This window comes from Ascoidea rubescens, assembly GCF_001661345.1.
Source record: "Ascoidea rubescens DSM 1968 unplaced genomic scaffold ASCRUscaffold_7, whole genome shotgun sequence".
In the NCBI taxonomy this organism is placed as follows: Eukaryota; Fungi; Ascomycota; class Saccharomycetes; order Ascoideales; family Ascoideaceae; genus Ascoidea; species Ascoidea rubescens.
The window spans coordinates 507,484-528,329 of record NW_017962919.1 but is presented as its reverse complement, the minus strand read 5'-3'; the positions used below and the strand labels follow the sequence as shown (position 1 = coordinate 528,329).

The 20,846-nt window shown below is 31.9% G+C and overlaps 8 protein-coding genes across 8 annotated transcripts; 2 read left to right on the top strand and 6 right to left on the bottom strand.

Moving 5' to 3' along the window:
• Positions 1-69: 69 nt before the first annotated feature.
• Positions 70-2,389, bottom strand: ASCRUDRAFT_76128 (uncharacterized protein). The gene is made up of 2 exons (XM_020193347.1): positions 1,862-2,389; positions 70-1,762 (listed from the first exon to the last, which is right to left on the bottom strand). The coding sequence occupies exons 1-2, from the start codon at positions 2,316-2,318 to the stop codon at positions 549-551; spliced, it is 1,671 nt and encodes a 556-aa protein (XP_020047068.1). The 5' UTR covers positions 2,319-2,389; the 3' UTR covers positions 70-548.
• Positions 2,387-3,579, bottom strand: ASCRUDRAFT_76127 (glutaredoxin). The gene has a single exon (XM_020193346.1). It carries the CDS (start codon positions 3,498-3,500, stop codon positions 2,724-2,726), a length of 777 nt encoding a protein of 258 aa, XP_020047067.1. The 5' UTR covers positions 3,501-3,579; the 3' UTR covers positions 2,387-2,723.
• A 414-nt stretch (positions 3,580-3,993) lies between these two features.
• On the top strand, positions 3,994-5,893 carry ASCRUDRAFT_76126 (40S ribosomal protein uS17). Its single transcript, XM_020193345.1, has 2 exons — positions 3,994-4,161; positions 4,997-5,893. The coding sequence occupies exons 1-2, from the start codon at positions 4,117-4,119 to the stop codon at positions 5,420-5,422; spliced, it is 471 nt and encodes a 156-aa protein (XP_020047066.1). The 5' UTR covers positions 3,994-4,116; the 3' UTR covers positions 5,423-5,893.
• ASCRUDRAFT_81131 (uncharacterized protein) lies at positions 5,826-8,699 on the bottom strand (the record flags this gene model as incomplete). The annotated part of the gene is made up of 1 exon (XM_020194574.1): positions 5,826-8,699. One exon carries the CDS (start codon positions 8,697-8,699, stop codon positions 5,826-5,828), a length of 2,874 nt encoding a protein of 957 aa, XP_020047065.1.
• A 3,499-nt stretch (positions 8,700-12,198) lies between these two features.
• Positions 12,199-13,532, top strand: ASCRUDRAFT_76124 (uncharacterized protein). Its single transcript, XM_020193344.1, has one exon. The coding sequence runs from the start codon at positions 12,549-12,551 to the stop codon at positions 13,446-13,448; it is 900 nt and encodes a 299-aa protein (XP_020047064.1). The 5' UTR covers positions 12,199-12,548; the 3' UTR covers positions 13,449-13,532.
• A 442-nt stretch (positions 13,533-13,974) lies between these two features.
• On the bottom strand, positions 13,975-15,395 carry ASCRUDRAFT_76122 (ribose-5-phosphate isomerase A). The gene has a single exon (XM_020193343.1). It carries the CDS (start codon positions 14,895-14,897, stop codon positions 14,100-14,102), a length of 798 nt encoding a protein of 265 aa, XP_020047063.1. The 5' UTR covers positions 14,898-15,395; the 3' UTR covers positions 13,975-14,099.
• A 107-nt stretch (positions 15,396-15,502) lies between these two features.
• Positions 15,503-17,602, bottom strand: ASCRUDRAFT_21804 (uncharacterized protein; the record flags this gene model as incomplete). The annotated part of the gene is made up of 1 exon (XM_020189708.1): positions 15,503-17,602. A coding segment is annotated over one exon (2,100 nt), but the record flags the coding sequence as incomplete, so codon positions are not given.
• Positions 17,603-18,517: 915 nt separating this feature from the next.
• HOM3 (aspartate kinase) lies at positions 18,518-20,654 on the bottom strand. The gene has a single exon (XM_020189278.1). It carries the CDS (start codon positions 20,357-20,359, stop codon positions 18,740-18,742), a length of 1,620 nt encoding a protein of 539 aa, XP_020047061.1. The 5' UTR covers positions 20,360-20,654; the 3' UTR covers positions 18,518-18,739.
• Between the last annotated feature and the right edge of the window lie 192 nt (positions 20,655-20,846).

Genomic DNA, 20,846 nt, shown 5'->3' with positions numbered 1-20,846 from the left:
AACTTAAGATTTTAAAATATTTAAAAACATTGAAAATATTTTTTTTTATTCTTAAATATTTCTCATTTTTTGGATTTCATACTATATATTATATTTTATATTTTATCTATAACCACTTAAATACTTGAATAGTTGAATATTTCTTTATTTAAATACAAAAATTTCTTATTTATATCAATATTAATCATACTTTAATGGGGTTATGTATAGCTATACTCAATACCATTATTTTAAATTTAAGACATTTTATATTAATCTTAAACAAATTACAAACTACACATTACATACCACACAATAATGACACTACTATTATTATTTTTTTCTGCATTTAACTCTGTAATTCCTCACATTTCATTCAATTTCATTATATTCATCTTGTTTTTATCCTCTTTCTAATAACCTTAATCTAATGGTGCCTATTACTCATTCACTCACTTGCTTTATAGTCTAATAGCTTTTACAGTTATAACTTTATATCAAAACTTGACAATATCTGATCCTCTTATCCTCTATTTTATTTTATTTTATTTTTTTATTTTTTTGCTCCTTCATTCTTCCTCACTGCTGGATGCTGAGTCCTCACTATCCTTATCATCCCCAAGCAATCCTCTTAAACTAATAGGCTTCTTCTTTTCTCGAAGAAAATTCCTATTAAAATCAAATCCATTACTAAAATCATTATTAAAATTATCGTTACTAAAATTGTTATTAATATTGTTATCGATATTTTTGTTATTATTATTAACATTGCTAATACTATTGATATCAATATTATTCGCATCTTTAAAATTAACCTTATTAACATTATTATTAACATCTTCCTTCTTTGAATGATTGTTGTCTTCAACAACTAAATTAAATCCACCTGGTGCATTGAACGCCTCGTCAAATCCATAATCACTTTCATAATCATCATCATCATCATCATCATTATTATCGACCACATCTTCTAATTCCTTGATCAATGATCCAATATCATCATCTTCCTCCTCAGCGTTATTATTATTATTATTATTATTATTATTATTATTATTATTATTGTTATTATTCGTAGCAATAGCATTACTATTATTACTGACGTTAAATAAATTAGAAACCGCTGGATTTGGCGAATCATCGTCGGCGTCTGAAATCTCTTCTTCTGAATCCAATTGTAACTCAGAAATATTAGGTGAAGGAGATGGTGTCTTTGATGGCAATCTCTTTGACCCAACTGATGAGGCTGCATTATTTGAATTACTCAGAGCTACTGGTGAAGTTATTTGTGGACCTGGAGGTCTTTTACCTCCCATTTGAGGTTTCAAAGTATTAGTCTTTGCACTGTTTGTATTAGTCGATGCATTTTTAGGTTTTCTACCAACTTTTTTCTTGGGCTGTCCATTTTTATTTACCACTGGTTTTGTAGTAGTAGTATCAGTGGTATTAGTAGTATTAGTAGTATTAGTAGTATTGGAACTATTAGTACTATCAGTGCTTTTATTATTCAAATTTGAAGTAGATTTCTTTTTTTTAATTGATGTTTTTATTTTTGCTGGTTTTATTCCATTATTATCATTTTCAACCAATTTTTTATCAAATGAGGGATCAAAATGAAGTTCTTCTTCATTTATCTTAAATTTAGGTCTATTGCTATTATTATTATTATTATTATTATTACTATTATTGTTTATATTGACATAGTTACTATTGTTATTGTTATAAGTGTAATTATTGTTTTCTCTTTTGACTGCTGTATTTATATTCAACTTATTATTATGAGCGTCTAAAGCATTTTTTTTGAATTTTTTAAATTCATCTAATAACGGTTTGGTATTTCTTAATTTAGTTAATTTCAACATTGCATCTATAGGAGATAGTTTACAGGATTTCGAGTGTAGATTTTTATCAAAAGTTAAAATGAAATCATTTGAATTATTCGAATTATTCGGGTTATTTGAACTGATGTTTTGATTGTTGCTGGGATTTGTTATGATGATGTTGGGATTCTGATTGGGACTGACATTGGTAGTAGTAGTAGGGTTATTAGCATTTGATGATATGGATGAACCCTCAAAGATTATTAGAGCGTCTTCATTGCTTTTGGCTTCAATAAGGTATTCACGACTACTGGGTTCCTCAGTGTTCCTGTATATCTTGTAAGGTATAGAATCATCAACAGATTCGGGCTTGAACCCATATCTGATTTGAAATAATATTTCATTATTACTGTTACTATTATTACCGGTATTATTGTTATTAGTGGCACCTATTTCGCTGAAAACTGAGGGAAGAATATCGATATCATACTCGCCATCGGGAATCGGAAAGTGATTAAGCATTTCAGGCTACTGGTCGTGGCTGTTCCTTTGCAAATGCACTGTTTGGCGAGCTGGAGAGAGAAAGATATCAGATATATATATCAACGATAAAGGTCGTTCGTAAATAACAGACAAAAAGAAGAAACAAAAGAAAAGTGTAGAAGAAGAGTGATCCAGCATCCACAGCGCTGGATATGCGCACGCATGCATACAACCCACAGCAATGGTCTTTCTGATTTTTTTATCTTTTCGGTCGTTATTTTTTAATTTCTGATTTCCTTTTGTCTCTTTTTCTTCTTGCTCACTTTTCTTATTCTTTTTTATTAGTATTGCTGGAATGAGACAGCTACTACTTAATTCGCAAATGGAGAGCCACATGTATACATTAGCTTATAAAATGCTATGAAATAATAAAAAAAAAGACACCTAGGAGTTGGAGGGAACAGAGAGCTTCGAGACCTTGATATCCTTTCCTCCCCATTTTACAAGGCTGGGAAGCAATTCGTTTTTGGAATGGAGTTCAGTTAAATCGTCACACCCACCTCTGGAAGCACCATTGATAAACAAGTTTGGCACTGTTTTTCTGCCACTTATTTCTCCCAAGTACACTTGTAGTTCATTGCCATGTTTATGTTTATCCAATTCCACCACACTAGGTTCAGGAACGATCTCATATTCATGCTTCAATAGTTCTTTTAGTTTATTTGAATATGGGCAATACGACTTTGAAAAGATGACAACGGGGGATATTGATAGTATTGCATTGAGCTCCTTCTTGGGACTAAACTCCTCTCCAGGTTTTTCCGTTAGATCCTTTTGTTTGTCATCAGAACCAGCTATACTGTTGGGTTTCGAGGCAATTGAACTTGTGGTATCGGCCTCGTCGTCGATTTCCTCGTCCACTTTATTATTTTTAAGTTTACTATTGCTGCTAGTGCTCAAGTCTTTATTGTCACCTTTGAATTGTGAGGATTGTAAGGATGTTCCAACGCTATCCAAAGAGCCAAGTGACTCCAATTTGTCATTTATAAGGTTGTTGTTGCTTGTTATCATTGACGATAAGTTCGAATCAATGTCATCGTGATCGAAGTTATCATAGTTGTAACTGTAAATATGGCTCTTGTAGACTATTAAAAGGATCAAAAGCGAGATTATAGATAAAAACAATAATCTGGTCTTCTTTGTGGTCAACATAAATGCCATCTTGCTGATATTATTGTAAGATAGCTGAATATATTCTTGAATACAATTCAACTGTTGTCAAAGTCTTAGTTTAATTTCATCAGAAACGTTTTAGATTGTTCAAGATGTTTTATACTCGTTTTCAATCAGCATCAATCTACTTTAAGTACTCAACATTGCCTTACGTAATTCTCTTCTTGAACTTTATTCTCTTTTCCTCCATCTCAGTTGCTCCTTTGGGACTTCCCCTTTAGTCGGCGGTTCCTGCGCGGAGTTCGAACACAAAACAAACAAAAACCTTGCTTTCTGGTTGCCCGAACAATGTGTGTATCACGGGAGTGTATATAGGGCTGTTATCAAAAGCCCTAAGCAGTGCTCACAACGTGTCTGTTTTCAGTGTTTTCAGGTCTTGCGAAACAGAGGGAGAATGGCCTGCTTTCACTATTGTAAAATCTACCGAGATGTCACCCACCGTTTCGCATGCGGATTTTCCATTTCGTTTTGATTATATTCAAAAAAATTCATTTGATAGCGTTAGCAGTCTAATCAGTACCTCTTGAAGCAAGACTTGAAAAGTTGTTTAATAAAGAATTAAATTTAGGAATTTAGTACTATATAATATAATAATCAATTGAAAATGGCAACTGAATTAAACGTTCAAGCTGAAAGAGCTTTCCAAAAGGTGTGTATTTATCAACCCTCAATTTAATCTACGATCTATTATAGTTCAATATCTCTTATGATGTATTATTCAATATCAAGTATCAACAAATCAATTATTACAATATTACAATATTAAATTATTAAAGTATTAAAGTATTAAAATAAATAATTAGATCACTATACCTTTTCCATTAATGAAAATTAAATGGCAAAATAATGAAATAATGAAATTATCAATCTAAAGATGATTTGTCGTGAAATATTAAATGCCAAATATAATCAATAAAAACACTTTTAAAGTTATATCAGCTAGAAATATTTATAGAAACTCATATTTTCAAAATGTTTAAATTCATAAAAAACTGCGCAAATCACTTTAAATAACATTTCAAAAATTATGCAATAATTTCTAATAAACAGAACTAGAAATTTTCAATAAATTTTTAAATATAAATTAGTTTGGAAAGTAATTATTTTAAAATTTGCCTAAAAAATAGTCACAACAATTTTAAAATTATAAATCAAACATTGAATAAAGTGAATAATTATGATAAAATCAGCATTACTATTTATTTTTAATAACATAGTATAATCTTTTCTTAAGAAAATACAATAAAGGAAAATTGCTTTTAATTGCTCAAATTGAGAAACTTGTTTGAAATTGAAAAAAAACAACAAATCAATCATATTATATTTTTTTTTTGGTTTATTTTATTACTTTATATAAACTTTAATCAAAATTGAATAAAATTATAAAAAAAATCAGTTTTTCATATTAAATTATATTAGATCTTATTCAACATTCAATTCACTCATATAACTATAAGCAATTTACTAACTTTATTTCATTCTAGCAACCTCATATCTTCACCAACCCCAAAGCCAAAGCTACAAAACGTACCAAGAGATGGTATAAAGAAGTTGGTTTAGGTTTCAAAACCCCAAAAACCGCTATTGAAGGTCACTACATCGATAAGAAATGTCCATTCACTGGTTTGGTCTCCATTCGTGGTCGTATCTTAACTGGTACTGTTGTTTCCACCAAAATGCATCGTACTATTATCATCAGACGTGATTATTTACACTACATTCCAAAATATAACAGATACGAAAAACGTCACAAAAATTTAGCTGCTCATGTTTCTCCAGCTTTCCGTGTTCAAGAAGGTGATGTTGTTACTGTTGGTCAATGTAGACCAATCTCAAAAACCGTTAGATTTAATGTTTTAAAAGTTTCTTCTGGTACTGGTAAATCTAATAAGAAATTCTCTAAATTCTAAATCCGCTAATTCAATTGTATAATTTTATTGTTTTATTATTTATAAATTACTTCTTAATGAGATTTATATAATATAGGGCATTTCTTACATTTAAAAAAATATTAACAAAGAAAAATATTCATATTTTGTATTTCAATAATTATACTTACATAATTATAAATTAAACAAAAAAAAAATAAAAAAGATAAACAAGATACAAGATAAAGATAGACAAGATACAAGATAAAGATAAGCAGGATAAAGATAAAATGAAAATAAAACAACCAAACAATTTTTTATAAACAGAATTATAAAAATAAAACCTTAATATCACAATTTAATTCAAAAACTATTAAAAACCAAAAACCTCAAGCCCAAAAAAAATCCTTTTATATTTTTTTTCCCATGAAAATTAGAAATTTTTTCAATTTATATCTTTGTTTATTATAAAATCTGGTAAGCAAAATAATGAATCAAATAATGCAAAAACTTCCGTAGATGTCTTGTTATTGAAATCAAAATATTGTTCATCAAAATTACTAGTTGATGTCGTAGAGCCAACTTCGTTTTTATATTCATTCAATTCATTAATATTGGGCATGAAAAACCCCTGCCCACCAGTATTAAAATTATTGTCATTAATATTTTCTGAATTGAGATTATTGTTATTAAAATTGCCATTTGAATTGTTAAAAGCTCCATTGAAATTATTATTTAAATTATGATTAGTATTTCCATTTAAATTGTTATTAGAAATGTTATTATTATCAATTGTAGTATTAGCATCATTAGTCAAAGAAACACTTCTCGCATTGGAATTCATTGCAGAAATATTCGTCGATTTTTTTGTATTATTATTAGCATTAATATTCGGTCTTTCTTGTTGAAAGCTTGAAAGTGCTCTTTGTTTCCGTTCCTCAATTAACCTATCAATCACTTGAGCTGGTCTGTTTAAATCACCTTTAACTTCATCGCAAATTTCAAATGGTTTATCGCCATTATTTTTTTCATAGATTTTGATTGCTATTTTTATTAATTGTCTCACTGCCAAATCAACCATTTGGAATTTTGCTTTTTCCGGACAAACAGCGAAGAATTTCATATATGCTTGAATCATCAAGTTTAAATCATCGGCAGCAGATTCTGAAGTAGGATGTTGAACAACGGAACCGAATAATAGAATTAGAGCATTACTGGGAAAAAATAAACAAAGAGACAATAAATGGTTTACTCTCTGGGGAAGACCCCAACATAATTTCAAGACTTGTCTAGCGGCATCTAAACACCTATTACAAAATTCGTTATCATTGAACTTTTTAGTGTTTCCAGAAGATGAGCTTGATGTTGGTTGATCTGGTTTAGTAGAAGCTGTAAGATTAGTGGACCAAGGATCTCTCATTGCAATTTTATTAACACGAATGACCAAGTTGTAATAAACAAAATGAACAAACACTGTAAACATTTTAGTGTGGCTGTTTATATATTCATTTTCGGTACTATTAAATAAATTTTTAAGAATGTTGTTTCCAATTTGAATTCGAGGTGGAAGTATCTTTTGGAAATCATCTAGTTCTTGTAATAAAGAGCCAACTATTTCAACGATTTCATCTTGGCTTTTCCCTACTAAAGCACTTGCAGAGAATAATTTAAAATATGATTTTATTCCAATTTTACCCAACAATACCATTATAAATAAAAACCCTCGGCCGACATCAGTGTTATCACTATTGTATAGTACATTAAAATAAGAAGAAATTTGGAAATCAGTAAGTTGAGACGCGTCAATTTGATAAAATTTAGATATAGCTAGTGTGAAATCCAGATCAAGTTTGAATGAAACGTCTGCATCATTAACAATTGGTGGTTTCCCCGTTCTAAAACAAACAGCTTTGTCATATTGATAACAGACCAGCCAGGTTATTCTTCTAGTAAAAGCTTCAGCTTCGCTATAACCAGTGTATGTTTCTGCTCTGTGTAGTCCCATATCTTGAGATAATCTTATAGCAATTGAGAGCAACATGTAGGATATCTTGTGAGAAAAGGTGATTTCATTGTACATTGCTAATAAAAGTATCCCATGGATCGATCTAATTCCATCAGGTACAATAGATATTCTATTAAAGTAATATATCGAGTTTAATAGGTGTTTGTTTTCGAGTTCTTTTAATTTTGAAATGGGTATGTCTGGAAGTTTTAAAAACTTTATAAAGTTTTCATCGACATTTTTAGCATCGATAAGTAAGCTGGAACTTGCAGTAACAACTACATTCATTAGAAGAAAATCAGAGTAATTTAACTTATTCTTTGAATATATACCAGCTTGTTCTTGATAGTACTGATCGAATAGCGCTTTCATTTCTTTATGTTTTAAAAGTGGGATGGGAATTGGGGAATTTTCACCTAAAAAGAGTTCTAACAATGCATCTGTTATATATTTATCAGGAAGGGGAGTTAATTCAACAGAGCTAATAGGTTCTCTCCATTTTTTAATTTGAGATTTTACTACTTTGTGTATGGTTTTAGGCAATTTCATCAAGGGATCAAGATATTCTTTTGCATCTGAACCGAGGTTTTCTCGAAGCCATTGCATGCCCTTTGCACTGAAAATTGAGAAATTTGTTTGGGGTCCAATAAATTCATTGGGACGAAGTTCAGGAATGAAAGGTGAATATTTGTTTGGGCTATTGAGTGATAATTCAGAAGTGTTTTCATGTTCAAGGACAGGAAAATTGAATCTATTGGTTTTTTTCTTAGAGTCATTAGCATTTGAATTGGTATTTAAATTAGTATTAGCATTATATTTTTTATCTGCGTTTCCATCCTTTAAATCCTCTTTAAAAGTACTGAGTTTGTCAGTAATATTTTGCATCAACGTCTCCATTTTATCTAACCGGTCAGTCAAAAGACTAATTTGATTGTGCTCAAAACCTTGAGACCCAAGAGGGAGTTTTTCCCGAGGATTCTCAGAAATAACCTGCTGTTCGCCATTGTAGATGTCGTTGTTTAGCAATAGCACTGTCGACTTCTTTCTTCTGGAGAGTGAGTAATTGCAGACAAAGTTATTTTTGAAGCAGTTAATGCATGGGTTCTCGCCGTTGCACTTGACCTTTCGTCTCCGACAAAAGTCGCAGGCCTTAGACACCCTCCTCCTCTTGAACTGCTGTGCGTCATCACTGTCGTTGGTCGTGTGGTTCATCTGCCTGTGGTGCTCAAGGCTCTTCTGTTGCTCAGCTCCAGAGATGAGGTGGAAATAAGTCGCGAGGTTTGCTCTTGGAGATAATCCGTGTCCCCGGTGCATAATTACGTAGTCCAAATGCTTAAGTGCATTGAACCGCGCTAAATGCGTGTGTGCATTTCAAGACATGTCTGTACAGAGTGGAACGCTCTTCAGATGAAGCTGCTTGGGGCCTCTGTCTCGAAGAACTTCATAAACACCTCCTCGAACAAGTCGAAGTTCTTCAAGTCAAAGTTCTTCAAGCCGAAGTGGCGTATTTCTTGCTCATCTCTCGCACTTTTAAAGTTGCTCAGGTCTACTTCATGGAGGAAAGGATCACTTTCGTTGCTAAAATCGCCAAAGTCACTGCCACCTTCAGTATCTTCTTTCTCATCTTCATTAGTGCTTTGGTTGGTACTCTCTTCATGTAGCTTATCGCTCTCGTCTGGATTAACAACATTGACAACATTGCCAACATTATTCTTAAGCCGTTTGCCTTTTGGACTGGGCTCTGCATTTGCTGTTTTCCTATATTCATCAAGAAATTTTTTAAAGCTCTCCGATTCTCGGTTCAATGTAATCTTGTAATGAACCAATAATAATGAAATAACGTAATAAACCTTTACCAATGTATTGTTATAGCTAAATCTATCGATTATTCTTTTCAATGTTGTTTGGAAATTTTGAATACTCAATACAGTTTTCTTGCAATCATTATTCTTGGGAAAACTGAAAAAGAAACGATGCACTTTGGGAAATCTGCTTTGAATTAAACTGAATTTTAAAAACAATGATAAATTATAAATTATTCTTGAATATTGGGGTAATGGTAATACTAATAGCGTCTTGGTTTCTAATGAAGTAATAATAATCATATTTTTAATACAATAATCATATGCTCTATTCATTGCTTTCATCATAACTGGTTTGATTAAATTTTCTTTTTCTTCACCTTCGCTAAATTCATTCAATATCTTTTCAACATTATTTTCAATATCTTTAATATCTTTGTTGAGAAATAGTGGCAATAAACAGTGTTCAATTAAAAGTATTTGAGCTGTGTTAAATGATATTCTATAAAAATCAGTTTTCTTAACATTTAGTCGATCTATTTTACCGATTTTCTCAATAAAATAATTTACAATGTTTTGATTGTTAATCAATTGTTCAGAATTAATTTTCTTGAAATTATTACTGTTATAATTATTATTTCCATTAACACCGCTAACCAATTTTATACATTCCTCAACCAAACTATAAATTTTTGTTATACAACTAGTATTTACATCAAAATTTAATGAGCTCTTGGATAATTCCTCAAAACATTCATCAAAATAATCTGTCCAGTATATCAATTTTGGCTTATTTAAAAGAAATACATTATTAAAATTCGACAAATAAATCGTTAATAAAATTCTTTGACACTCAATGCTATAAGGATTGGTTAAATTAATCTCCTTTTTAAGATTGCTTTCATATCGACAAGAATGAAGTTTAGGATTGAATTGGATATATTTAATTAATCCCAAATCAATAGCCATTGATGTTAATAAATTTAAAATATGATGATCTTTATTATGACTAAACAAATTGGGAGAATTATACCAGTTGAATGTTAAAACCAAACATTGAAAGATTTCAAATGTTTTATTTCCTAATACTAAAACTTCATTAACTAAATGAGATAAATGCTCAATTTGAATTTTTAAAAATTTCAAATATTCGTTTTCAAAATTACACCCAATTCTTATTTTAGAAATTGTAAATGAAGTTATTGACATTGTGGTTAAAAATAATAACGGAAATCTTTCTCTGAATTTATCAAAACCCACTTTTGGTAATTCAACTAGGGGTAAATAGTTATAAAGAAGCGTTTTATAATTTTTAATTCTTATTTTGGCTTCATCAATACTTAACAACTTTCTAGTTATAATATCATTTTTTATTGTAATAGGAAAAAAAATCTTTTGTTGAGTCTTTGATTTATATTTATTTACAAAATTTATTTGTTCTTCTAGCATCAGCCATCCGATATACAACCGTCGATAAATTGTTCCCATTAACTCATAATCTAAATTAAGATTATAATTCAAACCCTTCTCTTGTGGTTCAGGGCTCCATTCATTATGGTAAATTGAGACAGGTTGAGAAAATGGTGTGATCTGGGGAAACAAAGAAAGATTATCATCACTATTTTCATCAATTTCACTAATTTTATCAATCTTACCAAATTTGCTTAGATTTTGATTTCCATTTTGAGTGTCAATTTCTTGAGCATGAATTTCTTGAGTATCATCAAACAGATCATCGGAAAAATCCTGGTCCATCATTTTGAATAAAATCTCAGCTGTAGGAAGCTTTTGATTGTTGGTTTTTTCTAAATTTTGATTCTGTAGCAAATTCAAGTGTGATTGATTAATTGTATAAGAAGACTGTTGATCAGTTCTTTCGGAGGAAAACTCCAACTTTGAGAATCCATTTGATACAGTTTTCGATGTTTCATTAAGCTGGCACTTCCTTCCACAATCAAGGTTAGCTTTATAGCAATTTGTACATTGTGATTCAGAATGTTGCAAACAAATCAAATTCAGTCGCTTACAATGGTCGCATTTCACAAGAGAGGGAGGTACAAACTCCAAATCACTTATGGTATTTCTTTCACTATGCTTTCTTTTCGCCCCCATCATCTATTAACCATCTGCTCAACTCCAAAGAATATTTCTTTCTTTTCCCCCAACTCAATTTTCAAAGAACAAAAAACGGGTTCCTGCAGCCCCGCGGCTCAACAGCGGGATCCCAAAGTCCGTCAAAACAAATACAGAAAGTGCGGGAGACCCGCTGTAGACGTGTATAAGCTGCTTTATTTCTTTCAGAGTTGCTTTTCAACAGCCAATCAGCTGTGGGTCAGGCCCTGAAAAAGACATGCTTTATTTGTTTTCGACAATATATATTGAGCTGCCCTGAGCTAGGAGAGTGTTTCCAGTTTTTAACTTATGTTGGTTCATCTGCCATTGTTTTAATTACAAAATTTCCAATACCACTGTCTGTTGCAACCTCAATTCTTACTTTCTCACATTTGCCCTATAATAATTGAAGTGAATGGAGAGAACTTCTGTCATCAACAAAAGGAGCAGAAGCTCCAATGATTCCACTGATAATGATTCGACTGACTTGTTGGTGGCCCCTGGTTTTTCCAAATATCAGAGATTAAGGTATTTTCATGACAAGTACCTCAAAGTTCAGCATACCGAACTCAGTGCTGCCAAAATGTTTTTGTATAATCATGATTTAAAACCCGTTGAAAATGCTCGAAGAACTTGGTCTTGGTTCAATTTTGTATTCTTCTGGATAGCTGATAGTTTCAATATAAATACATGGCAAATTGCAAGTACCGGAGTTGAAGCTGGGTTAGCATGGTGGGAAGTGTTTTTAGCTGTTTTCTTTGGTTATTTCATTGTTAGTTTTATTCTTAGTTTCTCCGCCAAAATTGGTACCAATTATCATATTTCCTTTCCTGTTGCCTGCAGATCATCTTTTGGTGTTTTTGGAAGCATTTGGCCTGTTATTAATAGAGTGGTAATGGCTGCTTTTTGGTATTCTGTTCAAGCTTGGCTAGGTGGTGAATGTATTCAATTGATTTTGAGATCTATTTTTTCAAATGATTTAAATCAAACAATAAAAGGTCATGTCAATGGAACAACACCATTTCAATTTTTGAGTTTTTTTCTTTTCTGGTTAATCTCTTTACCTGCAATTTGGTTTCCTCCCCAAACAATTCGTCATTTATTCACAATAAAAGCTGCAATTGTTCCATTTGCAGGAATTGCTTTTTTAGTTTGGTCAGTTGTTAAAGCTGGTGGAATTGGACCTGTTGTTCAACAAAAGACATCAATTTCAGGCTCAATTCATGCCTGGGCTTTTGTTAAAGCCTTAATGAGCTGCATTGCCAATTTTGCTGCATTGATCTTAAATGCTCCAGATTTCTCTCGTTTCGCTAGAAATAAAAATGCTGCTTTTTGGCCTCAAATTTTTTCAATTCCAATTTGTTTTTCAATTACTTCTTTAATTGGTATTTTTGTTTCTTCTTCGTCAACAATAATTTACGGAAAGACCTATTGGTCTCCTTTAGAGGTTTTGGGAAATTTTCTTAATGATGGTTATACTCCAAAAGATAGAATTGGTGTTTTTTTTATTGGGTTTTCTTTTGCTTTAGCCCAATTGGGTACAAATATTTCGGCGAATTCATTATCAGCTGGTACTGATATGACTGCTTTATTGCCTAGATACATCAATATTAGACGTGGTGGGTTTATTTGTGCAGGATTGGCATTGTGTATTTGTCCATGGTATTTTTTTCAATCTTCTAATAGGTTCATGAGTTATTTGGCATCTTATAGTGTTTTTTTAAGTTGCATTTCGGGTGTCATTTTAAGCGATTATTTTGTCGTTAGAAGAGGTTATCTTCAATTATATCATTTATACAGTGGTGACGTTAAATCTGATTATAGATTCAATAAACTTGGAACGAATTGGAGAGCATATATTGCTTATATTTGTGGAATTGCCATTAATATCGTTGGATTTGCTGGCGATGTTGGAGCTTCAGTTCCACCTGCAGCCACTTATATTTATAACTTGAATTACTTTACAGGATTCACTGCTTCATTTTTGATTTATATGATTTTAACTTACTTTTTTCCTGTTTCTGGTCTTCCACTTGAGAAATTTTTGACAAAAAAAGGATGGTTTGAAGAATGGCAGGATGTTGAAAATTTTGAAATCACTAAAGATTCTTTTGAAAATGTTGATATTATTGAATTACATTGCTTTTGACATTTTCCTTTTTTATTGTTTTTGTTTTTTTTTGTTTTTTCATTGATTTTAATTGACAAGAGAGGTTGGTATGGTGGGATTGGTGTTTTTGGATTGTTTTTTTTTTCCAAATTATGTACTATATTTACACATGTATATATTATTCACTTATATATACTTTTTAAACCGGACAAGTTTTACAGAATTATAATATAAATTACTGTGGGTAGATTGATTACCGATTATTGATAATGATGAAATTCATTTATTCTTTTAAGATTCCAAAGAGATTTATCATTATTTTTTAAAGAGAACTGTGTATATAGAAAATTACTGACTATCAATTTCAAAGAATAGATAAAGACTTCATTATTAAGGACATTGATTTAGGTATGAAAAAAATAAGATAAAATACTAAAAAACTTCTCACCCAGTTTGAAGTGTAGTATCGATTATACAATGAGTCTACTCTAAATTAAATTTAGATTGAGACAAAATAAATACTAAAATTGAGACAAAATGAATATCAGAATTAAATTTGCTCCCAAAAAAAAACAAAAAAAAACGGCGTGTTTCTAAATGAATCTTAACGAATTGTAATATAAGAAAATCATAATAGGTAGACTAAAATAAACGAAAAAAAAAAAAATTGTGATTTAATGTGTGAAACAATCAGTAAAGTTTCTTTTTCCTTAAAAGATTCGTGCTAGAAATTGAAGAAACAGAACCATCACCATGACCAAAATAAGCTTTTTTAGCCATACTTATGAAAAGACCAGTTTCCACAACACCAACAAGGTTTTTGATTTGTTGATTGAACTTCAATAAATCAAATGAATCAACATCCAATATTCCAAACTCAACGTCTAGTATAAAGTTTCCATTATCAGTTACAACCGGACCAGCTTTATTAACACCACCTTGTCTTAAAGTGACTTTGTTTGCGGAAAACTTGTTAAGCAAATCGTTTCTAATTTTACTCCAGGCCATTGGAACGACTTCAATTGGAATACCTTTCAACCAGTTTACGCCCAAGTAAGAAGGAGATTTCTTTCTGTAATCTGCCACGATTATAAAATTCTTGGATAAGGAAGCAATTAGTTTTTCTTGAAATAAACAGGCACCACCACCTTTAATGCAATTCAAAGAGGTGTCAACTTCATCAGCTCCATCAAAGGTTATGTCCAACACATGGTCACTGTCAATATTTATATCGTCGACATTGGATAGCCTTAGACCGGAATCCAAAATCAATTTCTTTGATTGAAAGGAAGTTGGGACATAAATGAAGTTTTTGCTAAGGGGCAATTGAGATAGCCTTTCCACAATATATACCACAGTAGAACCTGAGCCTATACCGACATACTTATAATTCAACGATATGTTTTCGTCAACAGCCTTATAAGCAGCAGCTCTTTTAGCTTGTTCCAAGGGATCACCCAAGGGTTTCAACTCAGATGGGATTGTCATTTTGGTAAAAAATCTGTTGCAAGTATGAAAAAAAGCTTTTCTTGTGGATAAAGATAAGTTCAAGTTCAAGTTCAGGGTGAAAGATTTAAAAGGATTAAATTTAGTATTTTGCTATATTATCCCCAACATTTATAATAATAGTATATCAATAAGAATTTCTAAAAAGAACAAAAAAAAGTAACAAAACTGGAAAGGAAAAAAACATAAGATTATATTAACAAGCAAAATTGGAGAAAACCTTCCAATAAATACGGTTAGGCGATTATTTCAAAATATGGAGATGACTGAAAAAGCAACGACTCCATCCAATGAATCATATTAGCTGTGTTTTGTGAAATGGCAAAGCTTTCCACCAAATGAATTTGCAGAAAGTGTCCTTTCCTACCAGTTCCAAAAGTTTAAAAAAATTTTCAAAGCTTTAACTTTGGAAAATGACCGAATCGCAGCTCCGGGCAAAGATCGCCAACCGACAGGCTCAAACCGGGCCGCTGGCGGGGGCATCCACTTCCGAGGGTCTCATTCCTTGGGTTACGTAAGACCTCCCCCGGTTTGCTCTTTCTGATGTTTGTGCTTCCTTATCTTCAGACTCAGTTGTCGATGGCATCAAAGTCGCCTGCAAAAGCATCTGAAAGCCACTTGAATAGCTTGTCGTACACGATTTTGTTGGCCCCATGGTGGAATATCCCATGATTGCTGTCTGGGAAGTACTTCAAGTCAAAGTTTTCCACAGTTTTTAGATTGAATCTGTCAATCAAGTCAAGGCTGTTTTGGAAATGAACATTATCGTCAGCTGTGCCATGCATTATCAAAAACCTCTTGACGCTTTTGAAGTTCTCCAATTCGCTGATCACCGATATCTCTCGGTAGCCCTTTTCGTTGTTCTTGGGTAAGTCCATATATCTCTCGGTGTATATCGAGTCGTAAAATAGCCAGTTTGTAACTGGAGCCACCGACATTCCATACTTGATGGTCTTTCCTGCGTCGTACTCCAACGTCTTTAGTGTTGTAAAACCACCATAACTCCAGCCCCAGATCGCTGTTCTTTCGGTATTAACGAGGCCCTCGTGGCTTTTAATGTACTGCTCAACAATGTTCACAATGTCTCTGGGTTCCCAGTATCCAATTTGGTTTTTGGCAAAAGACTTGTATTTCCATCCATTACCTCCAGTCCCCCTGGGCTCAATTTGCAACACGATTGCATCCAAAGAACTTGAAACTGCATCTTCAAATCCTATGTTGAACAGAACATCAACTGTTTGAGATCCCGGCCCACCATAAACATTGACCAATAGAGGGTATGTTTTATTATTTTGCTTGTTTTTCTCATTATCAAAATAACTAGTTGGCAATATTTCTTTAACATGACATTTGACTCCTTCGTCAACTTCAAACTCGAGAAATGTGTGCTTTGGCACTTGAAACTTTTTAAGGTATTTAATTGTTGTATCACTAGTCGCTAAATTATTCCCCTTTTCTAAATCAAAGTCCTCATTTATATTGAAAAGCTTTTGGGTTGGAACACTTGGTCCTCTATTAGAAAGCAATAAATAATTACCATTTGGCGATAATTTAACATCATTCCATTCATCCACCTTATCATTTGTGATAGCTTGAAGGTCGTCACCGTTTAACGAAATTGTGTAAAGATGTCTTGTTATTGAAGATTTTTTTGCTGATAAAAAATATATTTTATTTTTTTCATAATTAAATGCCAATCCACCGCCGATAATATCATAATTACCATTCGTTAATATCTTCTTAGGCTTTTCGTTTGAAATTTGATCAAAATATGCTAGCTGTCTAAACCCATTTTCATCAACAATAACATCAACGTAACCATAATGTTTTCGATCTTGCTCATGGTTTGGTGGAATTACTAACAAATCAGAAGTTTCTTCAATCCATCCTCCAAATTCTTCAACAGCATTAACTTTTCTAATAATTTCATTGGAATAGGTATAAATGTCATCTTCTTCTTTTCCAAGAATTTTAAAATTTCTTATGTTTAATTGATTACTTTCTCTATCAGTCTCTTTTATGATTGCATTTTTATTATCAATCCATTTGCAATCATACAAGATGAAATCTTCACCCAAATTATTATCGCTGTGATCGATTTCAACTGCTTTATTTGATTTGATATTATAATTGATTAAACTAACAATGGGATTGCTAAAACCTGGTTTAGGGTATTTCAAATCAACGATTTTAGGATAAACGTCTTGGTTATCTTGAACATAATATTCCAATTGAAACACTGGCACATCAGTTTCATCAGTTTTTAAAAAAATAAAATTTTCATCATTGGGAGACCAATAGATGGCATTATCAGTGGCCAATACCTCTTCTTCATACACCCAATCAGGCTTCCCATTAAATACGTTTTCAGAACCATCATTAGTTACTTGGAGGTCTTTATTATTTGAAATATCTTTAAGATAAATGTTATTATTGTAAATATAGTAAATATAATTTCCTAATGGTGACCAATTTGCATAGCTTAGTTTAAGCATTTCTTCTTTCCCGTCGTTTTCACTGAGTTTTAATGGCTCGATTTCTTTTGTAATAAAATCATAAATGAAAAAATATGCAAAATAAGAATGACGATATTGAGATTCTTTATTGCTTGAAACAATTGCTTTAGTTAGATTTAAATTTGGAACAAAAGACAGAATTGTGTAAGTCTTGTCTTTATATTGCATTTTATTTTCAGCTTTTAACAAATTCTGATTATCGTTTTTCATAGTGTTAATGGAGAAGGATGAGCCAGAATTTAATAGATACAAACCATTGTCATTTTTGTAATCGTTTGGTAAAAACTCTATATGTTTTTCAAATGTGTAAAAGTAACCCATTCTATTAGTTGAAAGATCTATTTTAAGCTTTTCATTATCTGTGTTTATATGTGAAGTCTTTGGAGCTGTGTCTGTTTTATTGTTTGAGTTCTGATTGAAATCTGAGTCATCTTGATAAGTGATTTTACTTGTTGAATAAAAAATCAAAGTTATGACCCAAATTAGAACTGAAAAAATAAATAAAAGAAAGAATTTCTTCTTATTTTTGAAAGGAATTTGAACTGCCTCTGGAAGTATTATATTGTTTGTACTTGTTGAAGCAAAATTGTCACTATTTTCATCATTATCATTGAGACTGCTAGCGTTTTCATCTTTAAATTCAATGCCAAGTTCATTGTTATTATCATTAAAAAACACTGGTTTCAATTTTGAATTGTTTATGGAAATTAAATTTAAATCCTCAAATATTTCAGAAAAAGTTGAATCAGTATCAGAGTCGTTGGTTTGTCCCAGTATACCAACATTATTGCTAGCACTGTTAATCAACTGGTCTTGCTCTGCAAAATCTTCTAGTTCAAATGAGTTTTTCAGTATTTTTTTCATTGCGAAGGGCAAAAGCAGTAGCAAGAAAAATAAGAGAGAGAGATGAGGTGAGGAAAAGGTTAAATAGAAAAGTTAGAAAACCTGGAGAGAAAAGGACACGAAAGTCAACTGGGAGTAGTTTAATATAACAATTGCAAGCCCACAAACCAAACAGAAAAACACCCCAGATAAAGAGAATTGAAAGTGTGAAGAAAACAGAGATATAATAGCAGAAAGTGTAAAATAATGGGTCTGGTTGTTTTTTGGGGTTGAAATCAAAAGTGAAACGTCGATAACTGCGAACTGTGGAAAAGGACGCCGAAGGGGCTCGAACAGCGGTTTCTATCTAAGATGTATATGGTGGTCTATGTAAATATAGAAGAATGTGAATAAGATGGTGAATAAGATGGTAAATAAAATGGTAAATAAAATGGTAAATAGAATGGATAGCACTGCAATGTGTCCCTAGTATGCACTCAATTTCAATGCTGCGAGCCTTTGATCTACCACTGTAGGTCTGTCAAGCAATTTGGCGTGAATTGCTTGCAAAGCTCTCAAACTATCGGCTTCGTTTATAACGCAACTGATATTGATTTCGTTTGACCCTTGGGATATCATCTCAATGTTGATGTTTTGCTCTGCTAGAGTTTGGAACATTTGACTGGCAATACCAATGAATTGTTTCATTTGTTTCCCGACCAATGAAATGATTGCCATATCTCTTACTATGTCAACAGTACCATATTTAGTCAATTCACTGATGGCGAGTTTCAATTCATTTTCTTCGTCAAATGTATGATATAATGCCATTGAGACGTACACTTCTGAGGTTGAAATTAAATCAACTACCAATCTGTATTTGTCCAAAGTTTGGAAAATGCTTGCTAAAAACCCATGGGATAGAATTTTCTTATTGGAGTGAACATTCAAGACAATGATATTATGTTTGATTGTAACAGCAGTAGGGCCTTTAGTCCTGATAAAAAAATTGCCAGGAATTAAATTACTGGCAATTGGTGGATGAGGTGGTGTGGATTCACCTTTTCTTCCTATATTATCTGGATAAATAATTGTGCCCTTTCCAGTTGGGTTTTCAACGTTTTTAATACGAATTGGGATTTTAGCCTTTATGACTTGTTCCATTGTAAAAGGATGAATAACTTCTGAGCCGTAATAAGTTAATTCAGCAGCTTCTTCTGGGGTGACCGAATCCAATAATCTTGCATTTTTGACTTTTCTTGGATCAGCAGTAAATATACCATCGACTTCTTTCCAGATTTGTAGTTCATCAGCATAGACCCCAACAGCTACCAAGGCTGCGCATAAATCAGTATAACCTCTTCCAATACCATTTAATAGTCCACCAGGGACTGGACCAAAATATCCGGTCAACACAGGAACGACACCATCAGGTAAAAACTTTATTTTATTTGCTAATTTTTTAGCTAAATTATTGTAAAAATCTTGATCTAATGAAAAGTCATCATTGAATTTGTTACCATTGGAGTAATTGGAGATGCTGGAATTACTGCCGTTATTGTTATTTGAATTTAAAAGAATTGTTGACAAATCAATATACTGAGCATTAACACCTCTATCGTTCAATAAGGCTGAGATAAATAAACAACTTAATTTTTCACCCAAAGCTATAATACTATCCAAAGTCTTTGAAGAGAGTTCGCCAATAACAGTTGAGGCATGTAATAGTTTTAATACTTGATCACATTCTGATTTTGTTTGTTCGATTAGTTCTTTCCTTATTTCAGCATTGTTGACGATTTTTTTATTTGCGTTATTGAAATGGTCTTTCAAGACCAAATCTATGATTTTTTTATAATCTTTGTTTTCGATTGAATAATTGGCAGCTAATAGTAACCTTGAAGTTGTACCTTCGGTTTTAATAGTTGATGATCTTGCTGAGCAAACCACTGCAACTTTATTTGTGTATGAGTATAATTTGATAATATCATCAGCAATCTTTTCAGGAAATTTACCAACACTAGTCCCACCGAATTTTTGAACTACCCAGCCGTTACTAACGACGCTGTTGATTGAGGAATTTGAAGGAAATGATCTAAGTGACATGATGAAAATGTTGCAAAATTTATTTTTTTTAATAATTTTATACTGATTTTGTGTTTATGATCCCCAGAAAATTAGGAATAACAATCAAGTAAACGAAAAGGGTTTATATATGATTTTTAGTATATTAAAAATTTTATCAATATATGAATTAATGAATGAAGAATATTGATAAAGGAATAAAAGCCTTTATATTGGAAAAAAGAAAGAAAATATGTACAAAACAATATAACAGTGTAGCTCTAACCAGTTATTTCAATCTCATTCAAATGATCCAATATATTAAACAATAATTTACTAAAATTTTAAACGTTATATAATAAATTCCTTAGTTTAAATTGAGAGCATTGAGTTGATTGATATATTTTGTCGGTTATTGAATCCGCAGTTACTGAAAAGAGAACCGTGGTTAGTATCGCATAGTAAATGTAAGGAGAAGATAAACATCCGGGGGAGCCTGGAAAAAGCACGGAAATCAACCGAGCGGTGA